This window comes from Vulpes lagopus, chromosome 1, assembly GCF_018345385.1.
Source record: "Vulpes lagopus strain Blue_001 chromosome 1, ASM1834538v1, whole genome shotgun sequence".
In the NCBI taxonomy this organism is placed as follows: domain Eukaryota; kingdom Metazoa; phylum Chordata; class Mammalia; order Carnivora; family Canidae; genus Vulpes; species Vulpes lagopus.
This window is the reverse complement of record NC_054824.1, coordinates 145,696,143-145,711,153: the sequence shown is the minus strand read 5'-3', so window position 1 is coordinate 145,711,153 and position 15,011 is coordinate 145,696,143. Positions and strand designations below refer to the sequence as shown.

Sequence of the window (15,011 nt, the reverse complement as noted above, 5' to 3'; positions counted from 1 at the left end):
CCAGGGAGCATCTTTCCCTGCTGATCTCCTCCACCTCCCTTGGCTATGGCCTTGCTGGATGCCCCTCCAGCATTCTCTGGCCCAGAATATGAGAGTTTTCAGGGGGTCTCAAGTGTGTTGGCTGTCCTTGGACCCAGGGCAGAGGGAGCTGGCTGGAGGTCCCTGAGGAGCCCTGACCAGGGCACTGGGGGCAGGTGGCCCTGCTTTCCTCCCCCTTGTACCAGATCTGTGATCCTAAGAGGGTCTGGTGACCGTGGGTGGACATGATCCCCTCTGGGGTGGGCGTTCCAGGTCAGCACCTGCCCTCTTGACACAGGCATCTTGAGGAAGATTGGTCATAAATACACAGCACCACCCACGGTAATGACCATTATGCACCATTAGTGCATCAGCACTAATTAGCCTGCATCACACACCAGCCACTCCCACCACCAAGCAGAGGGGTAATGGGGTGCATCCTCCATCCATAGATAGCCAGAAGCCTGGGGGGTGGGGGCTGGCTCCACGCCTCACCTGCCTCCTTGGCCTCCCAGCTTGATGGCCCGGTCAGTTTGCAAAACACTCTCCCAGAGGCAGTGGTGAGCAGGCCTTTCTGGCGGCTTCTGCTTGAGGAGCAGGATTTCAGCTCCCTCTCACCCTACCACCAGCCACAGGGTTGAGCTCCTCAGCTGCAGAGAAGAGTCTTGAGGGTTGATGGTGGTTCCTGAGGACACACCGGTGAAAAGTGCCATGTGCACCGGAGACCCTGCTCTGTGCCCCTTTACTTAACCGGGATGGGGGCGAGGGGTCTGATCATTGTGGCATCAATAGGGTCGGTGCCTCCCTCAGGGCCTGGTGTCAGAAGTGCCCAGATACCCCCACTGAGGGACATAGATGAGTCCTCCTGATTCTTGGCCCAGTGTTAATAATCAGCCATCCCCAAATCAGACTGTAAGCCCAGCTCTTGAGCCACTGTCCTCCACTGTTTGGAGGGACACTAACCCTGCCCTGCTCTGTGCAGCTGGAGAGCCCCACGGACACACCCCTGGGCAAGAATTTCTTCTTGGGCCGCCAGCCCTTTGCACGCTCCAGCGCCCATGCCAACCTGCGGGAGGTGTCCAGCCGGCTGCTGCTGCCCCCGGGGGAGTACCTGCTGGTGCCATCTACCTTCGAGCCCTTCCAGGACGGGGACTTCTGCTTGAGGGTGTTCTCACAGAAGAAGGCCAAGGCCCTGTGCGCATCCCGTCAAAGCTGCAGTCTCGAGGGGGCTGAGTGCCTGGGTGGGGGGCACAAGTAGCCCAGCAGGTGCAGGGCCCCCTCGCTATTGTGACATGCCTGGCTCAGCTGCTGTGTCCCAGAGGGAGTATGAAACTCCTGGTTCCCACGGGTCCTTCACCTGCTGTCCTTGTCCTGCCCCCTTGGGTCTGTAGGACACCAAGCTGTTTGCTTAGAACAGGTCAAGGCTGGAAAGAAGGAGCTCTAGTGACATCTGGGCAAAGGGTTTTCCTCCAGCAGAGATGGCCCTGGGCCCAGGGAGTGGGATTCAGAGGGAGCACCACCACCTTGGTACATGCCATGTACATGCATCCCACACATGTATACACACTGAACACACCACACACATCCACACCACACACCCTGCACACACATCATACACATACATACATATGCATGTGCACGCCACACACTTACCCTCCCACACCACACACCCCTGCACAACACCATATACAGTGCACACACCCATGCACAGACACTCCATACACACATGCACCCCACATAGATACATGTACACACATCACACACATACACATACAGGCACACACACACCTTGCACACACTGCACACACACACACATTACACCACACATGTGCATGTTTGCATGCACACATGGCCTGTAGGCCTGCTGGCTCATTGTCCAGTCACAGTGTCTATAGGGATTCACAGAGCTGGGTCCCCAGGGGAGAAGAGAGTGAACGAGTGAGAAAGCAACTCCTACAGGCAGGTCCCCTGGGGGAACATTTCAGATTTCATGAAGGGCCACTGGGCTGGGCAGCTCTCATCTTAGATAGACCCCGGGAGGGTGGGGTGGGGGAGTGAAGGGAGGCTGTGGGTAAAAATTCAGTTTGTGTGTTTGGTGCTAGTAGGGATTGAGGGTCTGGGGTGGGGAGCCAGTCTGTCAGAAGAGTAAAATACTTCCTGAAAGTACCTGGCCATTAGCCGTACTGTTTACTGACTGTTTTTTCTTTTCTCTCCTTGCTTTGTGTTCCAGGGAGTTGGGGGATGGGGTAGCTGGAAACCCACATGAGGTAAGAAATCTTTCAGAACAGCCCGCTCGCAGAGTAGGCATTCATGGTTTCTTGTTGATTTGTAAAAGTTCTTTATATATTAAGGATGATAACATTTTATTCATCAGGGCTACAACATGGCTCTGGCCCTTCTCAATGAAGAGGAGACAGCCACAGGGGGGCCCAGGGAGGGGCCGTCGGTCCCCCACATCCGTGAGCGGGACCCTCAGACAGAGTGGGCCTGTGTGCTTGGGCGGTTCTGTGTAGGACTGAGAAGGCTGTGGGAGGGAGAGGTTCGACCCCCGCTCTCAGGTAGATGTGCAGCTTTCAGGGGCAGATGGTAGAAGCACAGAAACCCATGAGGGGAAGTTCATCCAGAGATGCCAGAGATGGATCTGGAGCTGTGTACATGGGGTGATGGGGTGCTGGGGTGAGCACCCGGTCGGGGGGCCATGGAGGGGCGAGTTCAGGGCCGATGCTGGGGGAAGCAGTGTGCCGAATGTGGCTTCCTCACCCACCTGCGTCCTCAGCCTGCCGTCCTCTGTCCCGGGTGGCGCATGGGGAGGCAGCACACAAAGGGGCTGCTCCCTGAGGGATCATGCAGCGGCTGCAGGTTCGGGTCCCTGGCTGAGTGAAGTGGGGGGAGGTGCTATGTCCTTGGTTCCTATTCCTGCAGGTGCACAAGAAGCTCTGGGGTTCATTCATTCAGTGTTATTTTAACTCCAGTAAATATATGTATACAATGTCTCTTAGCTCAGTTGAGCCTGGGCTTCAGGTCACGAGCTTACTGGACAGAATTGTCTGTCCCAGCCAGACGGCGCACGGCTGTGCCCAGCAGCGGCCCTGCCCAGGTCAGCATGACACTGGCCCTGCAGGCGCTTTCTGGGCTGGCGACTCTTGAGGATGGAGCCGCCCCGTCCCCACCCAGCTGTGGGTAGAGGCCCAGCCTCCTCTCCGACGTTTCTCTCACTGTTGACGTCAGAAAGGCCCTTTTCCCTGAGTGGAGGGTGTGGATCTGAGTCTGCAATTAGGTGGTAGGAGCTATCCTTCCGATCTCTTTTCTCTTTTCTGGTTTCTGTTAAATCAACCAAAGGCTGGCCCTAGGCCCCCATGCACCCAGTTGGCAGGAGGTCGTTCCTGGTCATGGTGTAGGCTCCCTGTCTCCCCCTCCTAAGTCTCGGGGTTTCCTGAAGCTCCCATCGTTCTGCAGGAAGACTTTTCCTGCGGCAGGTGCTCACAGGCCCTGCTCCCGGGCCGCCCGAGGGCTTCTGCATGAGGTCTGGGGCTCCGACCCTTTGTGAACTAGTTGCTTCCAGGCCTAGCTCCCAGCCTCCCCTTGTGAGGTCCCGCAGAGACATGCAAGGTTCCCAGGATCCTGGGGCCCCCAGGCTCGTGCTCACATACCCACAGGGGAATGGCATATTCAGGGGACTCAGGACTCAGAACAAGGGGCACCCACAATGCTACAGCTACAAGCCAGATCCCTTTGTGGCAGAAGCACTCGTGCTCTCTGAGCACAGCCGTGAAGTCCACTCAGGAAGCCCTTGAGAACAAGAGCCACCCCGCGTTCACCACTGCATCTCAGACACAGGACCGTCCCTGCCACATGCTGGCGTCCAGCAAATCTCTTGAAAGGAATTGGCACCGAGGTTCCACCCACTCCATCACTCGAACACCTCTCCCGTTCCCGTGGTCTCGTGCAAATCTCCTGTGTGCAGTGCTACTGCCTGGGGGCAGAGTGCCTGCCGTGCACTGGTGTGTGCGCACATCCAGTTTTTGTTGTTTTGTTATTTTTGTTATGTGGTTCGTAATTTTACACGCCCTGCGCCAGTTTAATGAAATCTTACCCTATGTCCAGAGTCTGGATGTCCCACTAGACTCTGGCAGGTAGTGTATCGTGTTATAGGAACAAGACGAGGTGTTTATTCTGCAGCACCTCTTCAAAGTCATGTATGTGCGATGACAAGTATTTATCATTTTTCTTCTAAAAAGTGCAGGTGTGTTCTTGGATTGGCTCATCGCGTGTGCGAGCGGTAGGGTAGACATCTTTGTCGCCACGTTGTGGATGAGGAGGCGCCCAAGGGTGCAGGTGCAATCAGGCCAAGAGCACGTGCTCGGGTTGTTGGACCGAAGGGGAAGGAGTGCATGGACTACCATTTGGTCCGGGTCCAAAGCCTCCTGGCCCGTGGTTCCAGCCTGTTACTTAACACCTTTAAACCTCGGTTTCTGCGTGTGTACAGTGTGGAGGGTAGTGAGACCCTCTCCTCAGAACAGTCCCGAGTAGTAAATGAGTTAATCCATGCAAAGTGCCTGGGTCGTGAGCATCCATCAAACTTTGTACTCCTGTTTGCACTGTGTCACCAGGCTGTGTTGGGCCTTTGGTGCTTTTCCAGGCAATGGTTGTAGACAACAGACTTGGCTTTCTGGGAACTCTCTGGACCATGTGGGAGGCCTGTGACATTGGGGCAGAGCCTTTGTTGGGCTGGGAAGTCTCTGGACAGATCGTTAATGATTTGTAATTTTTAAAAAAATATTTTATTTATTTATTCATGAGAGACAGAAAGGAAGAGAGAGGCAGAGACACAGGCAGAGGGAGAAGCAGGCTCCATGCAGGGAGTCCAACGTGGGACTCGATCCAGGGTCTCCAGGGTCACGCCCCGGGCTGAAGGTGACACCAAACCTCGGAGCCACCCGGGCAGCCCAATGATTTGTAATTTTTTTAAAAAGATTTTATCTATTTATTCATGAGAGACACACACATACAGAGAGGCAGGGACACAGGCAGAGGGAGAAGCAGGCTCTATGTGGGGATCCCAATGTGGGACTCGATCCCAGGACTTCAGGATCACACCCGGAGCTGAAAGCAGATGCTCAACCACTGAGCCATCCAGGCGTCCCTGATTTGTAATTTTGACCGGACTTTGATACATATCAGCGGGCTTCTGCTTCTCTGAGGGGCCCCTGGAGCAGGCCTTGTCATTGAGCCACGAGTGAGGGCAGGGTCCTGGGAGCGGGGGCTGAAGCTGTGGAGGGTCCTCCAGTATCCGAACTCCCACTTCTGCTACTTCTGCGAGGCCGTGACCCCAACTATGTTAGAATCTGTGTGTATCTGAGACTCTGATGAATGCTAAGAAAACAGACACTGATGCAATTTCCGGGGCTCACAGACTCCCGGAGGGTCTCTGAGGGGCTGCTGAGGGGCCCACAGGCCAGACAGAGATTCTCTGAAATCCACTCAGGGCTGGCATGATCACCTTCCCCTCAGAGAGGGAGCCAATGCCTGTACGTGGTGGCAGGTGTGTGGTAGGGACGGAGTGGTGGGTGTGAAAGGTCCTTCATTCTCCCTGCGGCAACCCCTAACTCCTAATTGTGCTCTCTGCAGCCACACCCCAGCGAGGTGGACCAGGAGGACAGCCGGTTTGGGAGCCTGCTGGGGACACTTGCAGGGAAGGTAGGTGAGGCCATGGGCGGGACGGTGTCCCTTCAGCTTCTATTTTCCGGGGTCTCTGTAAGCACGAAGGACGAGGGCACTGCCCCTCCCTACCCAGCTCCCTCCTGTCCTGACTCTGGGCTCCTCCTGCACTGAGGGCACAGTGACAGGCCCAAGTCAGGTGCTAGCAGTGTGTGGCGTGTGTAGTGCTTATGGACTTGGGTGTATTGAACTTCCAGGCCTGTGTGGCCAAAAGTCACAGCAGACTCAGGACTGTGAGTGGCCCCCTAAGCACCATGAATGTGTCATCTCTACTGAGATGTACCACGGAGCCTTAGGTGGGTCTCAGTTCGGCTGCTGCAGCAAGTACAGGAAAGGGGCTGCAAACCACAGACACTTGCTTCTCCAGGATCTGGGGGCTGGATGTTCAAGGCCTGGGGGCCAGGGACCAGGGGCCGCAGAGCCTCCCTGTGGGCTGGGGAGAGAGGGGCAAGAGGGGCAAGGCCTCTGGAGACCTTCATGAGGGCACTGACCCCTCTGGGGGCTCCAGCCCGCAGGTGCCTCACTGGGCTCAGGCTCCAGCACAGAGATTTGGGGGCACAAACATTGGGTCCTTGTTGCCTTGGCTGCCGAGGGTCTTAGTGATCGAGAACATCAAGAATGACAAACAAATAGCCTGTGTCCATCGTCACTAGGCACCTGTCTCCCCTGCCTGGCCATGTGGGGCCATGGGTCACTCCCTCTCTCTGCTGTGTGGTCCCAGAGCCAGCCACATATGGCCTCCAGGGGGTCAGGCTGAGGGCTGAACACAGACCCTCAACATCCTGCCCTTCCTGCAGGCAAGGTGGTAGACTCTTTGTCCACAGGCTATGCACAGGGTCCTGGGGTCTGAGTCTGGGTGCCCGGGTGACTGGCTGGTGAGGCCACTGTATAGACAGTAAAGAGGAGACACGGTACACACGGGCACTTGGAACCAGACCCTAGCCCAGTGCTCTTCTTGCACCTTGTATGCCTCCTGCCTGAGGCCTGTCCCCATGTGAGAGTTGAAGGCAAACCTCTCCCATGGCTCAGCATTTATCCCAGGTGCACTGGGGAACCTTCCCCAATGTCTCCACTTCTGGTGTGAGGGCTTCTGTGTGGGATGCCACCGGGGAGCAGGTGCTTTGGGGTGAGACCGTGTTAGGTGTCCAATCCCAGTGGCTGGATGGTGGCTTTGAACACGGTAGCTGTGAACCCCAAGGAACCACATCACGATGTATCGTGTTGTCCATGGTGTTTACACGCTCACAAAACCACCATCAGCCCCAGCTCCTGGTCCCACACCTCGTCACACTCCTGCCCGGCTGTGGGGGACCGTGGGGAAGAGGAGAACTAGAGGTTCTGAGGTAGTCCCGGGACTCTTGGACCTGCTGTCTGGTCCACATCAACCTCACACCCTGAAAACTTGTTGGGACCTGGCGTAACTTGCATTTGGGTTCCTTTTTCCAGGATTCTGAGATCGGTGCCAATGAACTCAGGACGATTCTGAACGAAGTGTTTTCCAAAGGTACATTCTTCCTCAAGCTTTCCAGAAAGTTCTTGGGAGCCTGGGAGAGGTGCAGGGTGCAGGGTGTGGGGTGTAGGGTGGGGAATGAAGGGGGCAAGGGAGGCCAGGAGAGAGCTGTCAGGCCCTCGAGAGACAGGCTGGGGCTGAGCAGGGAGCAGGCCCTGGCCTTACAGTCTCTGCTCTCTGCTCCAGCCCTGGTTTTTGCTGGGAAGGGGTGAGAGGAGAGGGGGCAGCTGCAAGTGTGGGCCCGGTGAGGAGGAGGCTGCGGGGCTCCAAGCAGGTGCCTGCCGTTGAGCGAATAGTGTGCCGCGGCTGTCCTCGGAGCCTGCATTTAGACCCGGCTCCACCCCTGCTGGTCCACGGTCTTGCACAAATTATTCCACTTCTCTGGGCCTCTGCTTCCTGACCTACAAATTGGGGATGCTGATTGTCTAACCACATGGGGTGATTCTGAGGAGAGGTGTGTGGGCTTGGAGCGCGCAGTACCTGCACAGTCGGTGGTCCTGCTCTGGGTGGCCCGCATACCAGGTGCTGTGCTAGGGACTCGTGTTACCCCACTTTACTCCCAGCTGGTCCTCGGGGCAAGTGTGTTACGGTTTCATTCCCACCGATGGGGGAGGGACTGGGGCTCAGAGGTCTGCCGGCTGGGCCGCCCGGGGCCTGGTGAGCCGCAGAGCCGGAGCCCAGGCCGCGCACCTGCTGCCCAGAGGTTCTGTCCATCTTCCAAGGACCCTGACTCCCACCCTCTTTTCCATCTGAATGTTCAGAAACAGACATAAAATTCTGTGGCTTCGACATCGACACTTGCAGGGGGATGGTCAGCTTGATGGACGTATCCTTTTGCGTGTTGCTGTACTCTCCCTTCCCCTGATTTTGATGCATCCTGACCTTCCCCAGTGAGGGTGGAGGGGATGGGAAGGGGCCTCCTTGGCCTGAGCTCGAGGCTGCAGTGCTAAGTCCACCTCCTTTCACTCCTGCTGCTCCGGGACCTCTATCTCCATCTGCCCCGTGGAGGCGAAGGCTCCGTGACTGTTTCAGACCCATTAATCCAGAGACAGCAGATGCACAGCGCCTGTGCCTCTCTCCTGTGGGTCCCGCCTGGCTCCCGCCAGGCTGCCCTCCCTCTGTCTCCTCCCGCTCCCCTCCCCTTCCCTTCCCCTCTCCCTTCTCATCTATCTCCTCCCCTCCCTCTCCTCTCCCCTCCTCTCTCTCTTCTCACCTATCCCCTCCCCTCCCTCTCCCCCCTCCTCTCCCTTCCCACTTCTAACCTATTCCCTCCTCCCTCTCTCCCCTTCCCCTCCCCTCCCCCCTTTCCTTCTATCCCCTCCTCTTCCTCCCTCCCCGCTCCCCTCTGTCTTCTCACCTATCCCCTCCCTTCCCTCTCCTCCCCCTCCCCTCCCCATCTCTCCCCTCCCCCTCCATGTCTGGTCTGTCTCCTGAAGTAACACAGCCCTCTCAAAGCCACTACCTCTAGTTTAGAGTTATCACACAAGAAAAAACCAATTTGTTCTGTCTGACCTAATCTAACCCTCACTTTACACTGAAGAACATGTAAGAGTGTGTGGAAGGAATGGGGAGGCTGGGGTGTTCTAGGTGGCAGGTATCATATAAGTGAGGGCCCAGAGGGAGAATGATCCGTGCCTAGGGTGGGGCCAGGTCACCGTCCTCCATAGTGTAGACAGTGAAGGTGATTTCTTAGAAAAATGGAGGTTTGGAGGGTTCTCCTCCGTGTGAGGATGAGGCCTGAGGCCTCTGGGTGGGGGGCATGACTTTGGTTTGCATGGAGTCATGTAGGGGGTTCTGTAAAGCTCACATGTGCTGATCCCCTAGGGTGTCAGCGATGGAGAGACAGCACTATCCCTGTGGTCCAGAGCCACAGACGCCAGGGTCTTCAGCCCCATGACCCTCTGAGACTGGCGTGCTTAATAACTTAATTCCTGGGCCACAAAGAAGGGTTATGTATTGATTCACTTTGCTGCAAAATCCCCTGATTTCTGGATCATCTCAAACTTACCAGCAATGTTGCTATGATTTGGGAGCTGTTAGGCCTGTGCTCCCTGCAGCTTCTCACTGTCTGTCCCACCATCTGGATGGTGTGGGTGATGGTTCCAAACCAGGATATGCAACAGACGGCCACGTAGACTTTGGTGAAAATGACCCTTGATCAAGACACAATTCTCATATCTTACCACAGGCCCATTCAAGGGGCAGTTTGATGGGTTTTTATAAATTCACTATGGTGAATTTTGGCAAATATCACCCATTTTAGAGCATTTTCATCACCCCAAAGCGGGTCCCTGCACCCACATTAGCAGTCTCTCCCCATTTCCCCGACCACTGGCCTACACACGCTGATCTGCCTTCTGTGTGCACAGGCTCGCTACCCTGGAGAGCTCACTTACGTGGACCAATGTGTCACGTGGCCCTTTATGTCTGAGCTTTCCACTCGGCACCGTAGTTCAAGTGTGTTAGCGCTTCCTTGTCCGTGGATTAGAAACACGGTTGCCTGCATCCCACTGCTGGAGATAAGACGCTGACTCAGCTGGTGTGGGACAGAGCAGGGTGGTCGCGGGCCCTTCCATCTGGCGCAGGGCCCTCGTGTCGTGGGAAGTACTCTAGAACACACAGGAATCCAGGTTCTGGTCTTAGAGCTTTCTTGGTGTATAAACTTGCAGAGAAGTTAGTCTATGCTCTGAACTTCCATTTCAAGTCTTGGAACGTGGGGTGACAAGATGCAGCCCCTATGGTCGCTGAGCCATGGGCAGGGAGACCCAGAGCACCAGTTCCCTTGGTGGATGGGTGAATGGTTCCTGTCAAGTCGGGGTTTGAGGCTGTGGTATGTCCCACACTTGGTGTGGATCATGGACACAGGAACACATACTTTTTTTAAAAAAATTATTTTTTACATATTTTTAAAATTAAATTCAATTAATGATCATATACTGTACTATTGATTTCAGAGGTAGAGGTCAATGATTGATCAGTCTTATATAACACCCAGTGCTCATCCCATCACATGCCCTCCTTCATGCCCAATCCCCAGGTACCCTATCCCCCCACCCCCTCCAGTGGCCCTGTTTGTTTCCTGTGATTAAGAGTCTCTTATGGTTTGTCTCCCTCTCTGATTTCACCATGTTTTATTTCTTCCTCTCTCCCCCTAGGATCCTCTGTTTTGTTTCTTAAATTCCTTGTGTGAGTGAGATCATAAGGAACATACATTTTCTTAAAGGAAGAGGTGTACGCTCTTGGGTGTTTGGCTTGTTGGACAAGGTGGGAGGGACGATCTACCTCACAGTTTTGTACCTGTAAGACACTGGTGGTTATTGATTAGTTGTGATTATGGAGAAAAGGTGCGTTTAGAACCTTCACTCCACAAGGGTACGGACAGTGCAAAACCAGATCCCCATCATCTAGCGCAGGGCTCCGTCAACACCGGTAGAGTGTTGGCTGGAGGGAGAGGCCCCCAGAACCCCCCAGGGCTGAGCAGTGGTCTGCAAGCCAGCCATGTTCCTGTAGGAGCTCTGAGCCCCTTCGAGGCCTGCTGAAAAATGCATGCAGACCCTGCAGCTGAGAATCCCAATCTCGTACTCCTAGAGTCTTTTCTGTGAATATATGTCAGTCTCACCAACGAGTTATTTCAATTACCAGTCATGGCGATTTAAATCTGGAAGTGACCTTCCAGCTCTCCTAGGCCAGCCTCTCAACCACCAGGGTGCCCTGGGGGCTGAATCTGAGGAATGACCTGCTCCGAGGTCTCTGGGCTGGTGACCTGGCCTTGTCTCTGCACCTGCTCTCACAGGGGGGCCGTCGGGGGACCCTGACTCTTTCATCTTAATTTGAATTGGTTTCCCATCACCCTTCTCACCGTGATCCTGGGTAGTGGGGTTCCTGCTAACTGCGGACACGATGTGGGGCGTGTGGGCACTCTCTGTGGTCAGAAGAGAATCCGTGTGGGCCGGGGCGTGCGGGTGTGTTGGCCTTTACCATGCCTAGAGCAGCGGCACGGGCCTCCTAGGGTTGGCGGAACTCAGGACACTGTGGCTGAAGCTTCGCAAGTACCTGGTAATGCTTCTCTCCCTGTGGGCGCCCTCTGGGCTCTTGTCCCTCCTTGTCTTGTTTCCCACCCAGTCAGACCAGAATCCGAAATATTGAAACCCAGCACAAAACCCAGATGCATAGTTCAGGGGGGACGAGGAGGCACCTGTGCTGAGCCCTTCACGGAAGCCCTGCCGTTCAGTCCCATGCTCCCCTTTGTTCTGGAAACTTCTCGGGAGGAGTTAGGGAGGTATCTTTCTCTCAGGGAAGCAGTGGGTGGAGGGCATAGCTCTGGCGGGGCCCCCAGAGGTGTTTTCTCCCTGGAATCTCTGTTCTGCTCCAGGAGATCTACCGGGAGACCAATGACAACCACTCGGGGAGCATTGACACCCATGAGATGAGGACGGCCCTTAGGAACGCAGGTGAGGACGCGTCCTGCAGATAAGGTCTCCACCTGGATGTGCTCATTTTAAATACTCTGAATGGGAAGGTGGCAAATGATCGTCCACGGTAGCTCTCTTCTGTGGACACCAACGTGATGGCCTGGGCGCCTTCCCTAGCCACGTGTTGCTGGGTCCTTTCCCAAGGACCTTGCTGCTCCCGTGGGGGTGCCAGGCAGGAGAGGTCCGGCCCCAGTTTCTCTGCCTTTTCTCGCTGTGGCAAACACCACACGCAGCTGGTGTGGGAGCCTACACTTGGCGCCAGGACAGAGGCTGACCCTAATGGGGGGTATCCACAAGGATGGCGACAGGGCAGACAGACGCTCCAGCGTCCCGTGGAGGTGGCCTGGCTGCGTCAGCCCCGAGCCTCACACACACAGAGCCGAGTCCTCTATGCCACCGTGACCCAGGTACCCCGATGCAGGTTTCATGCTCAGCACCCAGGTGCAGCAGACCGTCGTCCTGCGGTATGCGGACAGCAGACTCAGCATAGACTTCGATGACTTCGTGGCCTGCGTGACCCGCCTGGAGTCCCTCTTCAGTGAGTTGCTCTGTCCCTTGGCCCCACTCATTCCACTGCAGGACAGTGGCAGAGCCAGGCAGGCCCCCTGGGGGAGGCGAGGCACAGCTGGCCACGCCCAAGGTCAGAGGCTGCCCTTTCTTGAAGACTCAACACGCTGCCATGTCAGTTGTTCACCAGTGATGTTGGCTGGTGGTCACGGCCATGCTGAGTGAGTCCCGCCCACGGCTCTCAAATGTCTGTTACTGTCTGTTCACATCTGTGCCTCCGCAGGGATCATGGGCCGAGCCTGTGTCACTTCCCGGGAGGGGCTGGGTCACCGGGCTGTGGGGGCTCCTCAGGGCAGGGAGAGGCGATCCTAACAGGGAAAGGTGGGGCTGCCAGAGATGGAGCTGAGAGAGTGGTTTACCCACCAAGGGGGAACCACAGTCTGTGCATAGCGCAGCCCCCCACCCCCCGCCCCTGCCCCGGTGGAGAGAATGACATTCTAGAGCTGCAGGGGGTGGAGATGGTGGGGGGGAGCATCTTCGCTCACAGCAGCACATTCCCCCACTGGGGCAGGGGGCATATGCCCCCAAATCCACATGAAGTGCTCAATCTACATGGAGCTTCTCAAGTGTCCCTGCAGCCAGGCAGGAGCTGGAGGTCAGGGAAGGGGGTTTGTGGGGGACAGGTGGTCACAGGCAACTCTCTGGCAGTTCTGAGTCTCATTTCATTCCACTTCTGGTTCCAGAGCTGTTTAGGCTCCTGGACAAGGACCAACGTGGCACCATCCGGCTCTCCCTGGCTGAGGTAGACCGCTGGGGTTCTGGAGAACTGCTTGTTGATGGGGCTTGGCTTCTGAGGCTTGTTCTCAGTGACCTCACTTCTGCGGGTGACTGTGAATGTTCTCGGGCCGGCCCTGCGGGGAGAATGTGACAGCCCTGTGGTCTTCACAACACTCGCGTTGGTTATTACTTTGAAGATAAAGCTGCAGCTGCATTTTAGATCTTATTGGGATGCCAGCCCTTGCTAATTTTTTAAAAAGATTTTATTTATTTATTCATGAGAGGCAGAGAGAGAGAGAGAGAGAGAGAGAGAGAGAGGCAGAGACACAGGCAGGCTCCTCGCAGGGAGCCCAACGTGGGAGTCGATCCCGGGACTCCAGGATCACGCCCTGGGCTGCAGGCGATGCTAAACCACTGAGCCACCCCGGCTGCCCCAGCCCTTGCTAATTTGAATGGGATTGTGGGCGGTGGGTTCAGTTTAGTGTCTGACTTCTGGGAGCAGATGTCTTAGATTAACATAGAGAAGGTGATCAGAAACCAGGAACCACGGGGGGTGGGGTGATGTATCTCCAGTGACCTGGGGAAGGTTCCTGGAGGCAAGCAGCTGGGCTACAGCATCAACCCTGAAATCAAGGGTGTGCCTATGTATATACACAGGCACACACGTTTTCTGAAGTCCCTCCTAGGTCCTAAGCCACCTGTCTCTAGGGCTCGTCAGGGTCACTTAACTTGTCTGAGTTAAGCACTTCCAGATGCTTGCTGGAGCTTGGCTGCAGCACAGGCCACGCAGAGCTCACCCTGCTGTCCTTCTGTTGCAGTGGCTGTGCTGCGTGTTGGTCTGACCCAGGTTGTGGCCGCTGGTGTTGCTCCCTGCCAGCCTGCCGGCCACCTCCCCCTACTTTCACAATTCTGCAAGTGAGGACCCCTGAGTGGCAGTCATTGATGGTTTCCCTCTTCCCTGCCCGTCGCTGTTCTGGGGGTCCCTGCCTGGCCAACCCACACAGTCTGGGGGCCCAGCCTCTCGTTCAGCAGCATTTGAGCTGACCCAGAGCCCAGCAGAAGTCATTAAAATCTGGTCCCAATGGTCCTTGGTTTTGTCTGGTGATGTGCAACGTGGGAAGGGGCTGCCTTTCATGCTTTAGGAAAGAGGTTTTGGAAAAAAGACGGCTGGAGCTGCTGAGGTGGAGGTGTGGGTGGGTCTCTGGGGCGGGTGGGGGAGGTGGCCACGGGGGAGCTGCCTTTGGGTCCACAGGAAGGAGCATCTCTAGTCCTCACAGGGTGGGTGGGGGTGGGCTGCTCGCTGCCCTTCCGAGGAGGAGGGGCCTGCCTCCTTCAGTGGTGGCCCAGGAAGTCAGCGCCTGCTGAACGGGAGGTGGGTCCTCCCTGCTGGACACCAGCATCTTCGTGGTTGTTAAAAAGGTGGAGGCTGAGCCACTGTGTGTCCTAACAGCCGCTGCGTGTCCTTATAGGCAGACGGGATGGAGCTGGCTTCCCCAGTGGCTTTGGAAAGGTGGGGGTGACACACTCAGCCTGCTCGGCCTGCTGTGACAGGCCACAGACAGGGGTCGTTTCTCACCATCTGGAGGCTGGGTGTCCAGATCCGAATGTGGGTGGCAGGCTCTGGGGAGGGGCTCTGGGTGGTGCTTGCCTGGTGGAGAGCAAGAGGGGCTCTCACAAGGGCGCAGATCCCACCGCCGAGCTCATGGAATCCTAGTTTCCTCCTGCCACCTTGCCTCCTGCAACTACTGCTCGGAGTCGGGCTTCACACAGGAACGTGAGGGGGATACACAGCCCCTCACAGGGAGCTACTGACAGAAACCACGTACTCGCCTTGGCCTCTGAGAGTCCGGCCAAGGATTTGTCCACTTCCAGAGCTAGATGTACAACGTTCTTCGGAGCCTGATGCCCAGTAGGACCAAACACTGGCTCTCCTGGGGCCCAACCTCGGGATGATCAAACCTCGGCGGGCCCAGACACTTAGCCACGCAGGCGCCTGCAAAAAAAAAAAA

The 15,011-nt window shown here is 56.2% G+C and overlaps 1 protein-coding gene across 7 annotated transcripts in view; it reads left to right on the top strand.

Moving 5' to 3' along the window:
* LOC121472009 (calpain-8-like) overlaps nucleotides 1-14,068 on the top strand; it is a 42,715-nt gene extending 28,647 nt beyond the window's left edge. For 3 of the 7 annotated variants that reach the window (XM_041722965.1, XM_041722972.1, XM_041722980.1), the window contains 10 exons: nucleotides 1,001-1,212; nucleotides 2,249-2,285; nucleotides 5,647-5,715; nucleotides 7,183-7,240; nucleotides 8,008-8,072; nucleotides 11,234-11,302; nucleotides 11,619-11,697; nucleotides 12,140-12,256; nucleotides 12,969-13,027; nucleotides 13,821-14,068. In XM_041722965.1, coding sequence (XP_041578899.1) covers nucleotides 1,001-1,212; nucleotides 2,249-2,285; nucleotides 5,647-5,715; nucleotides 7,183-7,240; nucleotides 8,008-8,072; nucleotides 11,234-11,302; nucleotides 11,619-11,697; nucleotides 12,140-12,256; nucleotides 12,969-13,027; nucleotides 13,821-13,844 — 789 coding nt within the window. In that variant the 3' untranslated portion in view covers nucleotides 13,845-14,068. Of the gene's footprint in view, nucleotides 1-1,000; nucleotides 1,213-2,248; nucleotides 2,286-5,646; nucleotides 5,716-7,182; nucleotides 7,241-8,007; nucleotides 8,073-11,233; nucleotides 11,698-12,139; nucleotides 12,257-12,968; nucleotides 13,028-13,820 lie in introns of those variants that run through there. The other 4 variants (XR_005982758.1, XR_005982757.1, XR_005982756.1 and 1 more) reach the window with 4 other exon arrangements.
* The last annotated feature ends 943 nt before the right edge of the window (nucleotides 14,069-15,011 follow it).